Raw genomic sequence first — 18,457 nt, forward strand, 5'->3', positions numbered from 1 at the left:
CTACTTATTAATGCATACAAAATGAGTAGTAGGCCTATAAGTTAAAAGTTCTTGGAAGAGGAAAAACATTTTTTGAACTGTTGGAGTTTGCAAGCAGCGACAAATTTTCTATTCGGCAACACCTAATATATATTTTTTTTGTGTGTGTGTTTTTTTTTCTTCTGGTCTCTACAGCATTGTGTGATCGAGGATTTAGTAACAGGAACCGTATAAAAATCAAATTTAGATAGTCATTAGAAATATACATTCTGTGTGATTTGATATTGTGATGATCAGATCCAAGCTGAAATTTTAAAGCTGATAATAGAAGACAATATTGATCAGATCACCAAGCTCTGTAACACAATATAGAGTACAGGAGAAATTCCATCTGACTGACTACAATCAACATACCAAACATACCATGCCAAAGAAATCGCACCCAAGGAAATGTAGTGATTACAGTCTTCTAAGTCTAATGAGCTACATGCTGAAGATATTTCTGTGTATTTTACATGTACGCATAAGATGAAGTGTGAAATTGACATGGACAGCAACCAAATGGGGTTCAGAAATGGCTTTGGTATCTGAGAGGAATTGTTCAGTGTCCTCCTTCAAAGGTGCCAAGAACAATGCAAAGATGTATTTGTATGTTTCATAGACTATGAGAAGGCATTCAACAGAGTCAAACATGAGAAATTGATAGAGCTTCTCCAGCAGAAATGGTTAGGCATAAAAGATATCCACATCATACAAAATGTTTACTGGAACCAGTGAAATACAGTCAAGATTGGATGAACAAGAATTTCAGAGATAAGTATCAAAAGAGGAGTACGCCATGTTTGCACACTTGCTCCTATTCAATCTGCATGCCGGTCACATATTCAAAGAAGCCTTGGTGTGATACTGAGCTAGGTGTGAAAGTAAATGGAGTCATCATAAACAATCTGGACCCTGAAAAAAAAAAAAAGATGAGCTGCTGTATTGAGATTTGCAGACCATCTCTCCAAAATATGTCATTCTTTTGGAATGATAATCTAAACCTCAAACTCAGGCAAAAGCTGTTGAAATGTTATGTCTGGTCAACACTGCTTTATGGGGTAGAGACCTGGACTGTCAAGCTTCCTCCATGAACAGATTAGAGGTCTTTGAAATGTGGTTACAGGAGAATGCTCAGAACACTCTGGACAGATTTTGTAACAGACAATTAAGTGTTAAGGAGAGCTGAGCATAAGCAGGCAGATACAATCAAACCCATGAAAACAGCTTATTTATACCATGTTCTACATGGTAGAAAGTACAGGCTTCTCCACATATTACAAGGCAAGTGAGGAGCTGGTAGACCACCAATGTCATGGCTCCAAAATATCAAAGACTGGACTTGCATCAACAACACCGAACAACTCTTCAAGTTTGCTAAAGAAAGGAGTGCTTTCTCCAGGGTGATTGCCAGCATCTGGGGGACTGCATATGGCAGAAAAAGGTGTATAATGAGGGGACCTGCAGTAAAGGAATTTGATTCTGCAAGAGCTGTGGACCAGGGGGTGTGTGTGTGTGTGTGTGTGTGTGTGTGTGTGTGTGTGTGTGTGTGTGTGTGTGTGTCACACACACACACCAACATTGGTCGGGATCAAACACACAATCTTGGGTACAGGAAGCCAGAATATTTTGGTATCTCCTAGAAGGCACCTTTCATTGTTGTAGGCAGACATGCATATGCACTAAAGAAGCAAGTTTTTGTTCCATCTGCAGTGTAGGATAATCTTCATCAGATGGTCTACACACTGCCTCACATTGAGATGCAGCCGTCGAATTTTGCTAATACAAGAATACCAACACCAATGGTTGTTCCACGGCACCCTTGTATATCAGTTGTGGTATCCACTCTGATTTACATGTAATTAATCTCATAATAGAACCGTATTGAGGACAATATATTAAAATTATAAAATCCTTTTAATAACAACCACCTACTCAATACATTATATAATACATTATATAATTATATTATTATATTATAATTATATAATGTATATATATTATAATTATATTATATAATGTATTGAGTAGGTGGTTGTTATTAAAAGGATTTTATAATTTTAATCCACTCTGATGTCGTACGACTCTTGTCTACTCCATTTTGTCTACTCCATTGTGTTTCCTGCGCCTCTCAGGCATCGATATATATTGATATATATATCTCTTCCAGAGCCTTTGTCAGTTTGTTGTACTGTCCAGACACAATGTTGATGAGTGAAGCAAGACTGGGCTAGCTTGTTTGGCCATTGTCTCTTGTGCAGGTGAAAATTCAGTATCGTTCAGGATTAAAATCATGGCAGAAAGTCAGCATCTGGGTCACCACGCTATTCACAACCCCTTTCCCTTCGAACATCAGGTAGGAATATTGTGTTCCCCATAGTTTACATAAATCAGCAGGTGAGGCAAAGCTTTGTTTCTTTTCTAGCTGCTATGTGTACTCATATGCACTAGGATGAAACCTCTGTCAAGAAGTTACTTACTTGCTCACAGCTCACCTGCAGTGTGGTAGGAAAAAACAAATGATAAATAGCACAAATGTACATTAAAGTATGTTGATCGAATAACCAGGAAGACCAGTCACGTGTTCCTACAACTTGAAATGGCTGGCACAAATTCTCTTGCTTATGAGGAACAGTTGATGACAAGTATGTGGATACATGAACATCTTAATACAGGGCAGAAAAAGGAACCTGCAAGATGTTTTATGGTAGTGGCTGAATAAGAATCGTCTGCAATTCTGAACACACCTTTCCGACAGGACTCGTATCAAATAGTGATTGAAATTAACTGTCAATATATTAGGTTGTGTTCTGTGTACATATAGTATGCTTTGGAGAGATGTTAAGTATAGAACAAAAATGGCCAACTGGTCACCAGTGTGATCCGAACCTCCAACCTCCTGGTTTTGCATCGGTTACTCTATCCTATAATACCAATATAAATGGTCCGTTATTGGACATTATAAATTTTCCAGCTAACTCATTCTTGGTTGCCAGCGTTTCGCCCTAGTGTGCTAGGGTGGGGTCATCAGTTGGTACCTAGCACACCTACCAATACGCTGGCTAATGCATACCGTGGAGGCCACTGCGTGGACTACTTGCAGCCACCGGCAGTGCCAGTGCACTAAGAGACTTTGCCTCATCAAAAAATTGATGAAATTGATGCCTGCTTGGCCATCAGATGACATATATGTTGATTCCCATAGGGAATCTAAAACACTTGTCCCGAATGAGTAAATTTATAATACCAATATAAATGGTCCGTAATTGGACATTATAAATTTTCCAGCTAACTCATTCTTGTATAGATGTTGATTCCCATAGGGAACATAAAATATTTGTCCTGAATGAGTAAATTTATAATACCAATACGCTGGCTAGTGCATACCGTGGAGGCCACTGCGTAGGCTACTTGCATCCACCGGCTACTTGCATTCAGGACAAATATTTTATGTTCCGTATGGGAATCAACATCTATACAATCTGATGGCCAGGCAGGCATCAATTTTTCGAAATGAGACATAGCTCTCATAGTGCATTGGCACTGCTGGTGGCTTCAAGTAGCCTATGCAGTGGCCTCCAATGTATGCACTAGCCTTGCATCTTGGGAGGTGTGCTAAGTCCCAACTGATGAGCCCAACTTAGCACACGAGGGCGAAACGCAGGCAACCAAGAATGAGTTAGCTGGAAAATTTATAATGTCCAATAACGGATCATTATATTGGTATTAACTCATTCTTGGTTGCCAGCGTTTCGCCCTCGTGTGCTCGGGTGGGCTCATCAGTTGGTACCTAGCACACCTACCAATACGCTGGCTAGTGCATACCGTGAAGGCCACTGCGTAGGCTACTTGCAGCCACCGGCAGTGCCAATGCACTAAGAGACTTTGTCTCATCCAAAAATTGATGCCTGCTTGGCCATCAGATGATATACAGTGGTCTGCCAAATTATTATACTCAGATTGAAAATACATGGATCTGCTAACATTCTGGAAAAATAAATATATTTCTGGGAATGTTTCATGCATTATCTTTATTTCATTTGTATTTCACATATTCTATTTACTATTTTTCACACACAAAACAGTTTCTTAACTATAATTGTCTTTGTAATGATCAAACGTTTAGTATTTTGTGAAGCCACCCTTAGCCACAATCAGTCCAGAGACCCTTCCTGGCATACTCGTAATGCGTTTTCTTGCCTGTTCCTCCATATACGGGCTGTTTCAGACCTTATTAAGTCTTTCTAGGAGCATGTTCTTGCTTGTAATGACACCTTGTTAAGTAATTTCTATTTTCAGTGCCTTCCAAATATTTTCTATTGGATTCATGTCAGGCGAGTTGACTGGCCAGTCCAATACATTAATTTTTTTATTTTGTAGGAATGCTGTTACCAATTTAGCCTTGTGGCATGGTGGTGATTCATGCATGGAGGTAAAATCATTCTTCGGGAACCATTCTGAGACTTGAGGCAAAAGTTTGTTCCTTAGCACCAGCTCGTACTGATCCTTCCCCATTGTGCCTTGAACAATATACAGAGGGCCATTACCCTTGCTGCTAATCACAGGTCATATCATTATGGAGAGAGGATGTTTCACCCGTTCTACAACACATTCTTCATTGAATTTTTCATGGTGCGGCATCGAACAAACTCGGTTTTATCATCAAGGATCAGAATTGAAGATTCATCTGAGAAGCAAACCATAAAATACAATGCCAGTGCAAGAAAGTATTAATCAATATTATTTTATATCATAAGAACACAAGAAATTGCACGTGCAATTTTACAGACCTCATTCCAATCTTCCTCTGACCAATTTTTGTGATCCTTCGCCCACTGAAGCCTTGTTGGTTTCATAGTAGTTGTCAAGTTTGGTTTCTTTAAAGGGCGGCGGCGCTTCAGATCCATCTCTTGGAAACGCCGTTCAAAAGTTCTTTGCGACTAAGGAATCCCAGCATTCCGAGGTTTATTGGTTAACACTTTAGCATGTGTAAGACAAATTTTTTTTTTTTTGACTGTGATTATTGTGTTTTGAACATTTACTGAATTGCTACGTTATGATACATTGTTAATTTTTTGCCTGTATTCAATGTGCTAGTTGTTTTAAGATCTTCGAAAATTGGCTGATGATGACACTTAAAATGTGTTGAAACCGGTCCCATTAAACAGGTTGTAACTACTTCTTACCATCTTATTACGGAGTATTGAAAGGTGGATCCTAACCTATTATATTGTACATCTTACAAATTTTTGTTGCGTAATTTTGAATTATTCTGTCAATTCTGGGCAACGTTATTCTTTTTCTGCCCTACTGACCTCTGCGGCATGAGTCAAGAGGTGTGCTTGTTTTCATTTTTTTGGCGATATCTCTCAGCGATGACTGTGAAACCCCACGATTGATGCAATCTGCCGTTGGTTATACTTACAGTGGGGCAATAATGTAGAAATTGTGGCTTTCTTACGAGGGGTTATGTCACAATGCTTCCCCGTCTCAATTTGTAGGTTAGAATCCCTAAACGGGGAATAACAACGGATTTAATGCAGTTTTCCACTCGGCTTCTTATTAGTAAGAACTCCGCATTCCATACTCTTAAAGTAACTTGTAATTACAAACATTAAATAAGAACAGATAGACCACAATAACTATAGGACATCAACGAACAGTAGTAATACAAAACTTGCGCGCCAATAGTGCTGAAGTCCCAGGCTCACCAACAATGACACAACACTATTTCAGGACTTGCCAACTTCTTGATATATGCAGCAGTCTCCAAAGAATAAATAACTCATGAATGGACAAGCTGTAGAACTAACAATGGAAAAAGTTACAGCTTTGCTATTAAAAAAAGGCAAATACTTGTTCCGAGTATAATAATTTGGCAGACCACTGTATATGTTGATTCCCATAGGGAATCTGAAACATTTGTCCCGAATGAGTAAATTTATAATACCAATATAAATGGTCCGTTATTGGACATTATAAATTTTCCAGCTAACTCATTCTTGGTTGCCAGCGTTTCACCCTCGTGTGCTAGGGTGGGCTCATCAGTTGGTACCTAGCACACCTACCAATACGCTGGCTAGTGCATACTGTGGAGGCCACTGCGTAGGCTACTTGCAGCCACCGGCAGTGCCAATGCACTAAGAGACTTTGTCTCATTCAAAAATTGATGCCTGCTTGGCCATCAGATGATATATATGTTGATTCCCATAGGGAATCAGAAACATTTGTCCCGAATGAGTAAATTTATAATACCAATGTAAATGGTCCGTTATTGGACATTATAAATTTTCCAGCTAACTCAACTGCAAGTAGCCTACGCAGTGGCCTCCACGGTATGCACTAGCCAGCGTATTGGTAGGTGTCCTAGGTACCAACTGATGAGCCCACCCTAGCACACGAGGGCGAAACGCTGGCAACCAAGAATGAGTTAGCTGGAAAATTTATAATGTCCATTAATGGACCATTTATATTGGTATTATAAATTTACTCATTCGGGACAAATGTTTCAGATTCCCTATGGGAATCAACATATATATCATCTGATGGCCAAGCAGGCATCAATTTTTGGATGAGACAAAGTCTTCTAGTGCATTGGCACTGCCAGTGGCTGCAAGTAGCCTACGCAGTGGCCTCCACGGTATGCACTAGCCAGCGTATTGGTAGGTGTGCTAGGTACCAACTGATGAGCCCATTCTAGCACACGAGGGCGAAACGCTGGCAACCAAGAATGAGTTAGCTGGAAAATTTATAATGTCCAATAACGGACCATTTATATTGGTATTATAAATTTACTCATTCGGGACAAATGTTTCAGATTCCCTATGGGAATCAACATATATATCATACTCTATCCTATGCCGATGGCTTGGTCTTAATCGCAGACTGTGCTGAAAGCATGCAACCTAATATCTTGGAACTTAAAAATAGGTGCAGTGAGTATAATATGAAAATTAGCATTTGCAGGAGACTAAATTGATGTCAGGAAGGAAGAAACCTAACGGAATTATTGAATTTCAGGTTGGGAATACAACTGGAATGGTAGATTATTTCAATTATTTAGGATGTGTGTTGTCTCAGGATGGTAGTATAGGAAGTGAGATTTAGTCAGAGTGCAACAAACTCTACTCTGTAAGACGTCAGCTTATGGACAAAACTATCTTTGCACCAGTCTGTTTTCAGATAAACTTATCTAAATGAAAGCTCTGTGGATGCAGGATATCTTATTCATAAGTTAGCAGTAACTGAGATGAAAGTAGTGAGAATGATCGCTGGTACAGAGACATGGAAACAATGGCAGGACTGTACTCTGAATGAGGAGATAAAAGGTAAAGTTAGGAGTGAACTTGATTGACGAAGCTGTATACATAAAGTGACTTCGGTGGTGGTGTCATGTGAGGCAAATGAAGGAGGATAGGTTGCCTAGGAGAATAATGGACTCTCTCCTGGAGGGTAAGAGAAGTAGAGGAACACCAAACCCCCCATGGGTGGGGGTGGTAGAATAACAACCATGTTATCCTCTGCCTGTTGTAAGAGGCGACATAAAGGGCCCCAGAGGCTCTTAACCTCGGAGCATGGGTTGGCAATCACAGGGCCCTTGGCGAGTCCTGGCATTGCTTCCACTTACTCGTGCCAGACTTATCACTTTCATATATTCTCTCTGACCTTTCTTGGTTGACTCTTGTTTCTTATCCATCCCCGAAGGTATTAAGTTTGTGAATCCTAGAGTGTCTTTCATATTCATGTCCTTTGTGACCCTTGTCTTTCTTTGGCCAAGGACATTTTTCAAAGTGTTTTGACCCCTTCCATATTTTATTCTCTCTGATTAGTATTAATAGAGAATTGTTGTTCAGTTGTACTTCCTCTTAAAACAGTAACCACTACCACCACCGGAGACCAAGACGATTGTGGTTAGACTCGATTTCTATAAAAAGAGGCTATGGAGCCAGTTACAAGTAGAGAATTGTGGAGGTATTTAGTAAATTCACAGAGGCTTACAGACTGAATGCTGAAAGGAATAACAGTCTATAATGAAAATGTATGATGATGTACACTGAAGAAAATGGAAATTGCAACACCCAGGAGTGGTGCTACATTGGTGCAATTGAACATGCAGAACGAGTGTTCGGTTGTGATTCGATTATTAAACTTTCAGGTCCCTCTGACCGCAATTTTGGACAACAATCAATACAGGATGTGCCCACCACGAGCTGCAATACTTTGATGAATTTGTCGAGGCATGGAGTCAATAAGGCCCTGGATCGCTTCCTGAGGAGTAGTGGCCCATGCTTGCTGCACTGCATGGGTCAGGTGTTCCAGAGTTGTGGGTGGCTGAGGATGGTTGGCCAGTTGTCGACCCATCATTTCCCACACATGCTCAATAGGACTGAGGTCCAGGGATCTGGCGGGCCATTCTAAGGTTGTGATGTCGTGGAGAACTTCTCTGGAGGTGCGTGGAGTGTGAACCCGGGCATTGTCCTGCTGAAACATACCATTAGCAATGTTCGCCATCATAGGGACAACCACTGGATTGAGTACTCTATCACCGTACTGTCGAGTAGTCATAGTGCCCTCAACAAGCACTAATTGTGATTCCACATTAAAGCCAATATCTCCCCAGACCATAATGCTTGGTGTTGGCCCTGTGTGCCTCTCGACAATGAGATCTGGGCGGCCCCTCTCCCCGGTACGTCAGCGCACACGATTCCGGCGAACACTGCGGGCAAGACAGAACCCCGATTCATCACTAAAGACGACCGTATGCCATTCGTCGACCCACGTCAATCTTTCTCGACACCAGGCCAGCCTTACACGTCGCTGTTGTGGGGTCAATGCAGGGACACTGGCTGGTAAGCCAGCTGCACGCAGGCGATTACCAACTGTTTGTTGTGTAACGTGGGGTGCCACAGCTGCTCGAATTTGCGCTGCTGCTGCATGGGGTTCCATCTGGGCCATCCGAATGATGCGGCGACCCTCTCTCACAGTTGTCTGTCGTGCTGGGCCTGTGCCAGGTCTACGAGTGTGAGTACCTCCATTTGACCACTGCTGCCATACGCATTGTACCGTAGATGCCTGTCGGCCAACACATGCAGCGACAGTCCTTAGCGATAATCCAGCCTCACGCAGCCCAATTATCAGAGCCCTCTCAAACGGTGACAGTTGTTGATAGCGTGCTCTTCTGTCGTCGAGGTATGTTTGACGAGGAACACTTCACTGCACAGACTGCAAGTCAACTACGCTACACCAGAGTCCGTATACTGGAGTTGATTCCTCCGTGATCAATCACGTGGGGAGACCTGTAGCAACAATCCAATGGGTCTGAAACTTTGATCGTTTACATATCTACATGGCATCGTTCCATATCTTGAATATCAACACAAACGACCAATGCCTTCATGGTGTTGCAATTTCCATTTTCTTAAGTGTATTTGTTCATGGGTTGAAGCTATATATTATCATGTACAGTTTATGTAATTTTTCTTCATTTTCATGGCTGATGAATATAATTTTAGGTATAAAACTACTCGGATATAAAAAAATCGAGATTTCTGTTAGGGCAACATTTTATATGAAATAAAATCATTTCTAGTTAACTGTTCACCCACATTCTCCATCTGTCCGGAAAACTCCTGCTTTATTTACAGATTTTTCTTTTCCATTTCTTAAACAAAAATCATAGACCTGTTTGAATTTGTTAGGCATTAGAGCTTAAGGCACCAAAATTCTCTCTATGGGTGGTTGTATACATCCATGGTTTTCTGTTGCCTGTAGCAAGAGGTGACTAAAGAGGGGTACCTTATTGGGGCTCTAATTTTGAGAGATTTGGTTGCAACCCTGAGTCTCAAGTTGCCTCACATTGCTTTCACTTGGACCAGTCTTCTCACCTTCATAATCTCTATACAATCTCTATTGGTCAAACATTTTTCTACTTTCATTTTGATGGTAATAGGTAGTCCTATGCAAGGCTTAGGGACTTTTTCCATTTTATACCCTTTGTGACTAGGTACCCTTTCTTTTGCTGATACCTTCATTCTTTGAAGCACCTCTTCCTTTTTTCCCTCTGCTTAGTGTTAAACGGACGGTGATTGCCTAGTTGTACTTCCTTTTAAAACAAGTACTACCAAAGCTGGAGAAAGACGGGTGGAAGTTAGTTACGGTAGTGTGATAATGTTACACAAGATTCAAAATGGGCATTAGTTTCACAGCTTTGTAAGTCTCTCTATTCACTAAAAAAATAGAAAGTGTGCTCGTCTAACAACATGAAAAAAAGGTGTAAAATATTAAGAAGAGCCCTTATTCTTCGAAGAATGAGGACATTTATTAATTTAAGGACAAATCATGATATGACTGAACTTAAGACTCCTCGAATCGTCGTCTTTCATGATGTGGGGGAATAGAACACGCATTCACTCTTGTTATGTATATTTAAATGTGAGACACCTGTGATCAAGGATCCTCTCAGATGGGTTCTCTCGTCGTCTTTTGAAACCAGTAGGCCTGCCTGTGAAATGGTCTTTATTACTTATGTCCTATTCACGATCACATTTTCCAGAAGAGAACATTTTAAATTGTATATAAAATCTTTATTTCTTAATTATTAATCATCCGGAAGTCTGAGCTATAATGTCTTTATTAAGTTAATTTTCGCACTCCTGCTGTGGTCCACATGGCTTATCGTTCCTGTTAAAACATTCGTGAGATATGAAATGTCATCGAACTGGAGGCTAATAAATACGTCGTCAGTAAAATACATTGTGCCAAGTAATTTTTATTATTGACTAGACCTTTGTATTCTAAATGGAACGTAGTGTTCAGCCATAGCGAAGAACATCACTGAATGCCACTTCTCGAGTAAAATATACTGTACATATTTGTTGTTTCCACCAACAAAATTGGCGGCTCTGTCTATGAAATCAAGTTGGCATTCCCGTCAGCTTTAGTAAACTCTGATATTACGCGTGTAGATTGAAGTGAAATATATTTACAAACTTGTCATGTCATTTTCTACGAGATGAATTGCATGCCGGTTGTTTAGATGTAGATATATGTTCTACTTGTTTAAGTTGTGATGTGACGGATAAAGATAGACTTCACCAGGCCATACTGCGCGATTACCAAAAAGTCCTGCAATGGCCGATGCACTGGATGATCGGACAAATGCGAAACTGTTGTTTTGTTGTGTTTTGTGTGTGCTTTCATGGAGATTGACTCTATGTGTAAATGTGTATTTGTCGTAGGTTGTAACGATGACACATTCTCAAGAATCCCGGGTGTCGAGCTCTCAAGATACGTTTCGTTTAACCGAGGAAAGCATATCCAGTAAGTAAATTCGGCCATTTGCTGTTTTCGTTTCAATGAAGTGTTGTTTGCTTGCAGAATTCATGAAGGCACTGTTCTGTAGTAATGTTGTATTTTGAATTCTTTCGTTTATTCATTTTTGAGTTAGTTACTTATATCTAATATGTTTCTAACTGTAGGGGAAGTAACTGCATGTAATTGTAGGACTCGTCTAGCCTAACTTATGACATGCCTGTCCGTATTTCATGTAGCCAATTTCGTTCGTAAATAAGACGTCGATCTCACTTGTTGAGCCTTAATTAGGAAGAACATCATGCATGCTCTTTAAATTGAAATGTCGTGCAATTGACTGGGCTATATGTATTTGTTGTGATTAATTTTACGTTCATTATGCTTAGTTCATATGCTTGCACTGCAAACATTGTACGGTATGTTTTGATACATACTTCATTATACCTTTCTAATGGCTTTAGTTGCCAAACTGTATTACCAGGGTTTAAGTAAGATGACTGTCATTTTATCAAACGTGATTGTTTCCTACAATCTTTGTATGTACAGAACTTTCACACTCTTTATCAAGAGGTGTAGGACTAAGTTTAATTCTAATTTTAGATTTAAGCTATTATCTTAACATGTTCACTAATCATATGTTTGATGTTCGCACAGGCATAGCAGAAGTATTGGTTCAGTGTAAAGGAAAGTTCAAGTTATTTCATAGTTTCGCAGATGTGTGATTATAAGTGGGACCCCTTTTTCATGGGTGACCACATGTAGTTCTTGGGTAGTTCTGTAAATATATTTTTGAGTTCATTGATTCTCTTAATGAGGGTGAATTTTTTTTATCCTTTTCGAAATAGCAAATAACTTACAGGCCTACCCTGTATGTTTGCAGCAGTACCTTTTCCAAACTCTCCACTCGTGGGGATTGTAATTGGCTGAGATGTAATAAATCGAGGGTCATGGTTATAATTAAAGCATTGCTGTAAAAATTGTTATTTCTTGTTTTGATGCTCAGTATCATCGTCCACTTCTCAGGAACGAAGCATAGCTTGAATGTTGGCTGTCCATGTGAGATTTTAAATTCCATGTGTAAATTTGAAGTTTTGTTGCCCATTTTCATGAACCTTACCATAAGTTAATTCTTGGTCTCTTCATTTTATTTAATAGTAAAGATTCGCACAGTGTGCAAAGAAAATAATTTTAGCTCTCATTTTCATCGAGGCAGAATTTAGTCAGTGACACCAATCTTTTCCTGCATGACATTGCGTGGTACCTTTCACAGCCCTTGCCACACAATTTGCAGAAGCACTGTGAATCGTTTGGCTCATGGTAGTTTGTTCTACTGCATAACCGGTGGTGAAATCCATGAACAGCAAATCGCGTCATTACATGTCTAAGCTGATAACCAGGCTTTTTCCATTTGCTGTTTAACATTTTATTATTATTATTATTATTATTATTATTATTATTATTATTATTATTATTATTATTATTATTTCTAGTTATTGTAGTTCATCAAAATGATAGCAGAATTTAGTTGTCTTGTAAATTAATTTGATATTGAGGCCTATGTCTTAGTCTTAACAAGTTTTGTATATTCCTGATTTATTTGATAATGTTTACATGGGAGTTGGTAAATTTATCAGTTTATTTCTAATTTCATTCAGTCTTAAAATCTCACAGTATGATTCAGTACTGAGGTTGGTTTAATTAATATTGTCACTAATCTTACATGACCAACCTTTAGAATGATAGGGATTCATGAATCTAGAGTACATTCTTGTAATTCAATATATAGAAAGTAGTTTTCTTTTTGAACACGTGGATATCCATGTTCATGAAACCATTCAATATTTTCTAAAACTGCTTCCTATCAAAATATGTAATTTTTTCTGTCTCCTGGTGTATGAATAGAATAGCAGAAAGGTGTTTGGTAATGAATCAGCCCATGGTAGTTTGTGAATCGTGTTAAACATGTCCAGATATGAGTGTTGTTCCATAAATCTTGGATTGCATACTTGCTTCCTATAATCTAGTAGTTAGCACTAACATGTTACTACCCAGTTAACACTAGTAGTTTGAAATTAAATTTTAGAAGTGAACATTACTAGCAAATCTTTTTTATGCTTAAATTCACATACTGTTGTAAGGTCCCATGTATTGCTGGGAGATTGATGATTGAGATCCATAAGCTGATAGTTTATGCTTTTGGAGAGCATGCTCCATCATATGAGAAACTTACTCGTAGGGGGAATGGAATGCACCGGAATTGAGACTGGAGACTATATCAGCGATGCCTTGGATCCATCTCTTGGTCATCTGAGCCATGCTGACTACTGTGCCGGGATCTTCGCCGTACCATGTGGGTGGAAATTGGGCAAGGACGTTGACAGCACAACACCATCAAATGAGCTGCCATTTTCTGGCAGGGAGAAGAAATGTGTGTAGACATTCAAAAAATACCTACCTAAAGATTCATGATGAAAATGTGGTGCAATTAACATTTTTCTGTCATACTAGTCAGTTGAGTTGTTATAAATGACATTTAAATTCATCTCAATTGTTTGACTCTAATATTTTTGTATGGTAGAATAATTATTTTGTTTTGTTTTAAAGCTAATGATAGTTAAGTAATTTCATGGTAGATATTTTTCTCCTGTAACTTGAAAATGCACCGCAAATATATAATTTTTGAGAGAGTTGTTATGGAACAACCCTTGTATAACTTTTTTTTTTTTAATGGATTAGTTGTTTTAATGATCCACTTTTATTCTAGGTGTATCTGCACTGGTGAATCGTTTGAATTCTTGTCTTGCTGTTGGAACTGATGTGTTCGATGAGAGCAGTAACAAGTTGGAGAAAATGGCTGCCACCAGCAACCAAGATGAAAAGAAATTGGAGGCAACATTTCCCTGGTTGGCAACGTTCTGGGATTTGTGTCAAGCCGCCTTAGGCAGCAGAAGTATCAAGCGGCTGGAAAATTTACTCAGTTTTTATCTTGGGTGAGCTGCTTGGTTACAATTTTTACTGTATTCTCCACCTGCTGTGTTTGACCCAATTTTCTACATCATTATTTTAAATGAGACGTCACTGGAAAGGATTCTAGGGTTAATCATTATGTTCATTTAAAGAAATGTTATTTTCTAATTTTTAAAGAGCTTTTGATGTTTTATGTACTTCTGGTAAAAATTTTGCGGTGTAGACGATCTATTGTTACCCACAACATTCATCAAAATCTCTTTATCCAGATGCAGTTGGGATAGGGCCCGATATGTTTCCTGTCCATTGTAATCTTTTCACTGCTCTTTACCAGTACAGTAGAACCTCGATTATACGTTCCCAGAAACTACGATTTCCCGTATTATTAGTTCAAATTACGTGGTCCCACGAACATTCTAATTAAATCACGTTGTAAAAACCCCGCATTATCCGTTCCTCGAAGAAACTATTTCCTGGATCAACCGTCCAGGAATTTCCATCCCATCATTGCTAAATTTTCGATCACACGTTTTTCAAGAAACTGTATCTCACGGAAGTACGGCTATGGCATACTTAGGGCCTATGGATGTCTGTGTTAACGTCCCCTCATTGTGGTAATTAGAGAAAGTACTGTACTGGAAAAGCAATCGGCGGTGAACTTGCATAAGGGACCATCTTAGCATCGCATTCGGGTGGTATTGTAGAGAATCCTTGGAAATCATAAAGCAGAGTGTGTCCGCAAGAATTGGAAGGAGACAGAGCGCATTTCGACAGGTCTGCTTGAAGACGGAACGAGTTTCGTCAAATATTCGTACTTGCAAAAGTCTACATTATGTCCACCGTTAGATGTGTATTTTTTTACTCTTTTCAAGTGTATTGCCGAACAAATATTCGTACTTGCAAAAGTCTACATTATGTCCACCGTTAGATGTGTATTTTTTTACTCTTTTCAAGTGTATTGCCGAACAGGTTTTTGGCACTTCCCTCAGGGCACTGTCTAGTCACTGGGCTTTCAGGCAGGAATCGAAACATCTCTTCCTTAACAGAAATGTAGTATTTTTATATTGTCGTATCGGTATGATTATGTTATTGAGACCAGAACAGATGTTGCACCTTGCATACATAAAGCCATGTGAGGTTTTGGGATTTCCTGTTACTGTTTTAGCCCTAATATAAGACTGAGAATTTCACGTTTTTGGTGTTAAAATGTTATAAAAACCACAGTCGTTTTATTTGTGCACGTTACATTTAAAAACTTTGTACAGTAAAAACTTCGTTAATTCAAAGTCTTTGGGACTCAAAAATCAGACTTCGAATTACATGATTTCGAATTAACCGCCAACTCTTAATTCAGAAATGCTATCCCTTGCTGCGTCAAAATATATTCGAAGACCCGTACTGCATGCATTTAACCTTGATTCACAGTTTAAACCTTTGAAATGGCATGGAAAAAAAAAAAAAAAAGCTATTTCAAAAATGTATCCAACAAGTTTCATTTACAGTATTCAAATTCACAATACAGTATTCACTTGGATAACTCACTGACAAACATAACCTCACGCAACGAAAGAAAAAAAAGCATGATTCAAAGACGAGGAGAAATCTATGTTGGCTCCCTTGAGCAAGTCCTTTATTCATTGGCTTACTGAACTAAATGCATTTTAGATGTCCTGTACTTCACGGAAAGTACCCGATGCCCTTAAAACATAGTGGTTTATCAAACTTTCCTATCACGAGGGGAGAAAGTCTCTCGCTTCTGTCTGCATTAGAACACAGTACAGTGACTCTATTGTTGTACGATTTCCCGCCATGATACTTCTCTCGTAATTCAGAACTGCAAACCCTTACCGCGTCACAAAGTATTCTAAGACACATTAACCCGATGAGTGCTACACCCGCCTGTAGACGGGCTGACGCGGCCGGTCCACCAGTGCTACGCCCATCTATAGACGGTGTGCGAGAATTTTAATTTTTTTGAGTTTCCTGGTTCACGTTCGAGTGCGAATTTGATCTCTGACATGTTCTGCCATCTGTTGGGCATTATGTAGAACTAACTGATCAGAGATTATAGCTTCGGGAAGTAACTTAGAGCTTTTTGTAGACGTCTGTGGAGTTCATCTGTGAAGTAAACATGGCGGAACAATAATTTAGTTGCTCTTGCGGTGATGTTATTTCGGATCACAGAATCTTTCAGTTATTAACCAGAGCGGAAAGTGATGATGGTGATAATCACTTTAAGGAATTTTTAAGTGATTTTGAAAGTGAGAGTGATAGGGAGAGTGCCGAAAATATTGTATGTGAGAGAGAAAAAAAGCCTCCTTCTAAACGAAAGATGAAGAACATGATGAGTATTATCGCTAATTTCTTGGCGGATGGATTTTTTCTTCAGCAGAGTTTCAGGTAACTGTGACAGGCTCTGATGGCCAAGTAGTGTTTGATGACAACTCGAAAATCATTGATTTTTTAGAAACTTTTGTGCCAGTGGAGTTGCTGCAGATAGTTGAACAAATCGGCATCACAAACAACCAGTAGAAAACATTTAATAACTATCACCACATTCCAGGTTTGGAAAGTATTTTAAAAAATCAATTTATATACTTCTGAGGAGTTACATGTATTAGTTGCCTACAGATTTTAGGAAATATTATTATTTTGGGCTCTTTACTTTATATAAAGATAGTGCACGCATGGCCACATAAGTGTAATTTTGTTTTCTCTCAGAATAATATTGAACATAAGTGAAGGATTTTCCATTTGCATTTAGATTTATAAACAGCCAACATTTATAAACATTTTAAGCTAATCACCCCACTGATAAGTTAAAAATTAAGGCTTCAACAAATTTTTTTACATACGAATTAAAAAACTCAGCACTGAGGTACCAAACAGTCAACTGGTAACTCAGCACTTAACAGGTTAATGCACGCAATCACCTTTATTCACAGTTTAATCCTTCCAACTGCCTGGGAAATAACTCTTCCCGAGATGTATCCAACAAAGTGCATTTACATTATTCAAATAATGCACTTGGATAAATCACTGTCAAACATAACCTCACACATCGAAAGAAAAAACGCATGATTCAAATACAAGGACAAATTATGCTGGCTCCCTTGTGCAAGTCCTTTATTCATGGGATTACTGTACTGAATGCATTTTAGATGACCTGTACTTGCGCAGAAAGTGCCCGACGCCCTTAAAACATCGTGGGTTATTGAACTTCCCTATGACGAGGGGAAGAAGTCTTGCTTCCGTGTGATTTGCAACACAGTGCAATCAACCCCCATGTACGATTTCGTAGCTGTCACTTCCTTCTTATAAAACCGTAAGTCCATTTGGGCTCAGCATAAAAAAAACAATGCAGTTCATTGGCATTGACAATATTATTCAGTGCGTACGAATTGATTATATGAGCCAAGCTTTTTCGCCAACTGTCGATATCGCCGGTGTTCGCGGATTCTGCTTCTCCGCACACTGCCGCTATGTGATATTATGGTGTTCCTTAAAACGCTGAATAGAAAAGAAGTACGATTTTATGCTAACTTAGCAAATATGAAGCACACTGTAGACTCACCGAAGTGAGTTTTCACTCTACCCCAGCATGTTCCGGAAGACATGTTTTATCATGACGTGGATGAATTTCAAATTTAAATAATCTGAAAAAATAGGTTTATTTTAAACTGTGAAAGCAGTTTTGAATTAAAAGTCTGAATTTCAGTAATGGGACCGATATTGTTCTTCGAATTACGAATTATCTGTATTTGGAATTAAACCATTTAAATAACATGCAAAATCGTACTTTATGTTTCCGGGAACGAGAGATTCTTCAAATTAGGTAGGATTTTGAATTAACCGATTTCAAATTATCAAGGTTCTACTGTATAATTTTGCACTCATACAGACTTGTACAGCGGGCACACTTTCCAGCTGAGCTCAAGGTCACGAATTGTAATTTCTGAAGTTTAGATGATATTTTTTCTCTTTTCAATTTGATTGTGGTTAGTGACGGGCAGAATTGATTATAATGCGTGGTTAGTGACGGGCAGAATTCGAGAACTTGAGAACCGATACTTACATTTGAAACCATATTCTCGAGTTCAACATAATCTTTAAAAGTCGATGTAGGCTGAATTCACGCGGTACAAGATTTCCATAAACTTAC

General features: G+C 38.9%; 1 protein-coding gene across 3 annotated transcripts in view; it reads left to right on the top strand.

The window, feature by feature from the left end:
* LOC136873706 (uncharacterized) overlaps window positions 1–18,457 on the top strand; it is a 542,234-nt gene that overhangs the window by 35,858 nt on the left and 487,919 nt on the right. For 2 of the 3 annotated variants that reach the window (XM_068228013.1, XM_067146839.2), the window contains exons 3-4: window positions 11,256–11,337; window positions 14,093–14,318. In XM_068228013.1, the coding sequence (XP_068084114.1) occupies window positions 11,256–11,337; window positions 14,093–14,318 (308 nt within the window). Of the gene's footprint in view, window positions 1–10,968; window positions 11,338–14,092; window positions 14,319–18,457 lie in introns of those variants that run through there. The other variant, XM_067146840.2, reaches the window with a different exon arrangement.

This window comes from Anabrus simplex, chromosome 5, assembly GCF_040414725.1.
Source record: "Anabrus simplex isolate iqAnaSimp1 chromosome 5, ASM4041472v1, whole genome shotgun sequence".
In the NCBI taxonomy this organism is placed as follows: domain Eukaryota; kingdom Metazoa; phylum Arthropoda; class Insecta; order Orthoptera; family Tettigoniidae; genus Anabrus; species Anabrus simplex.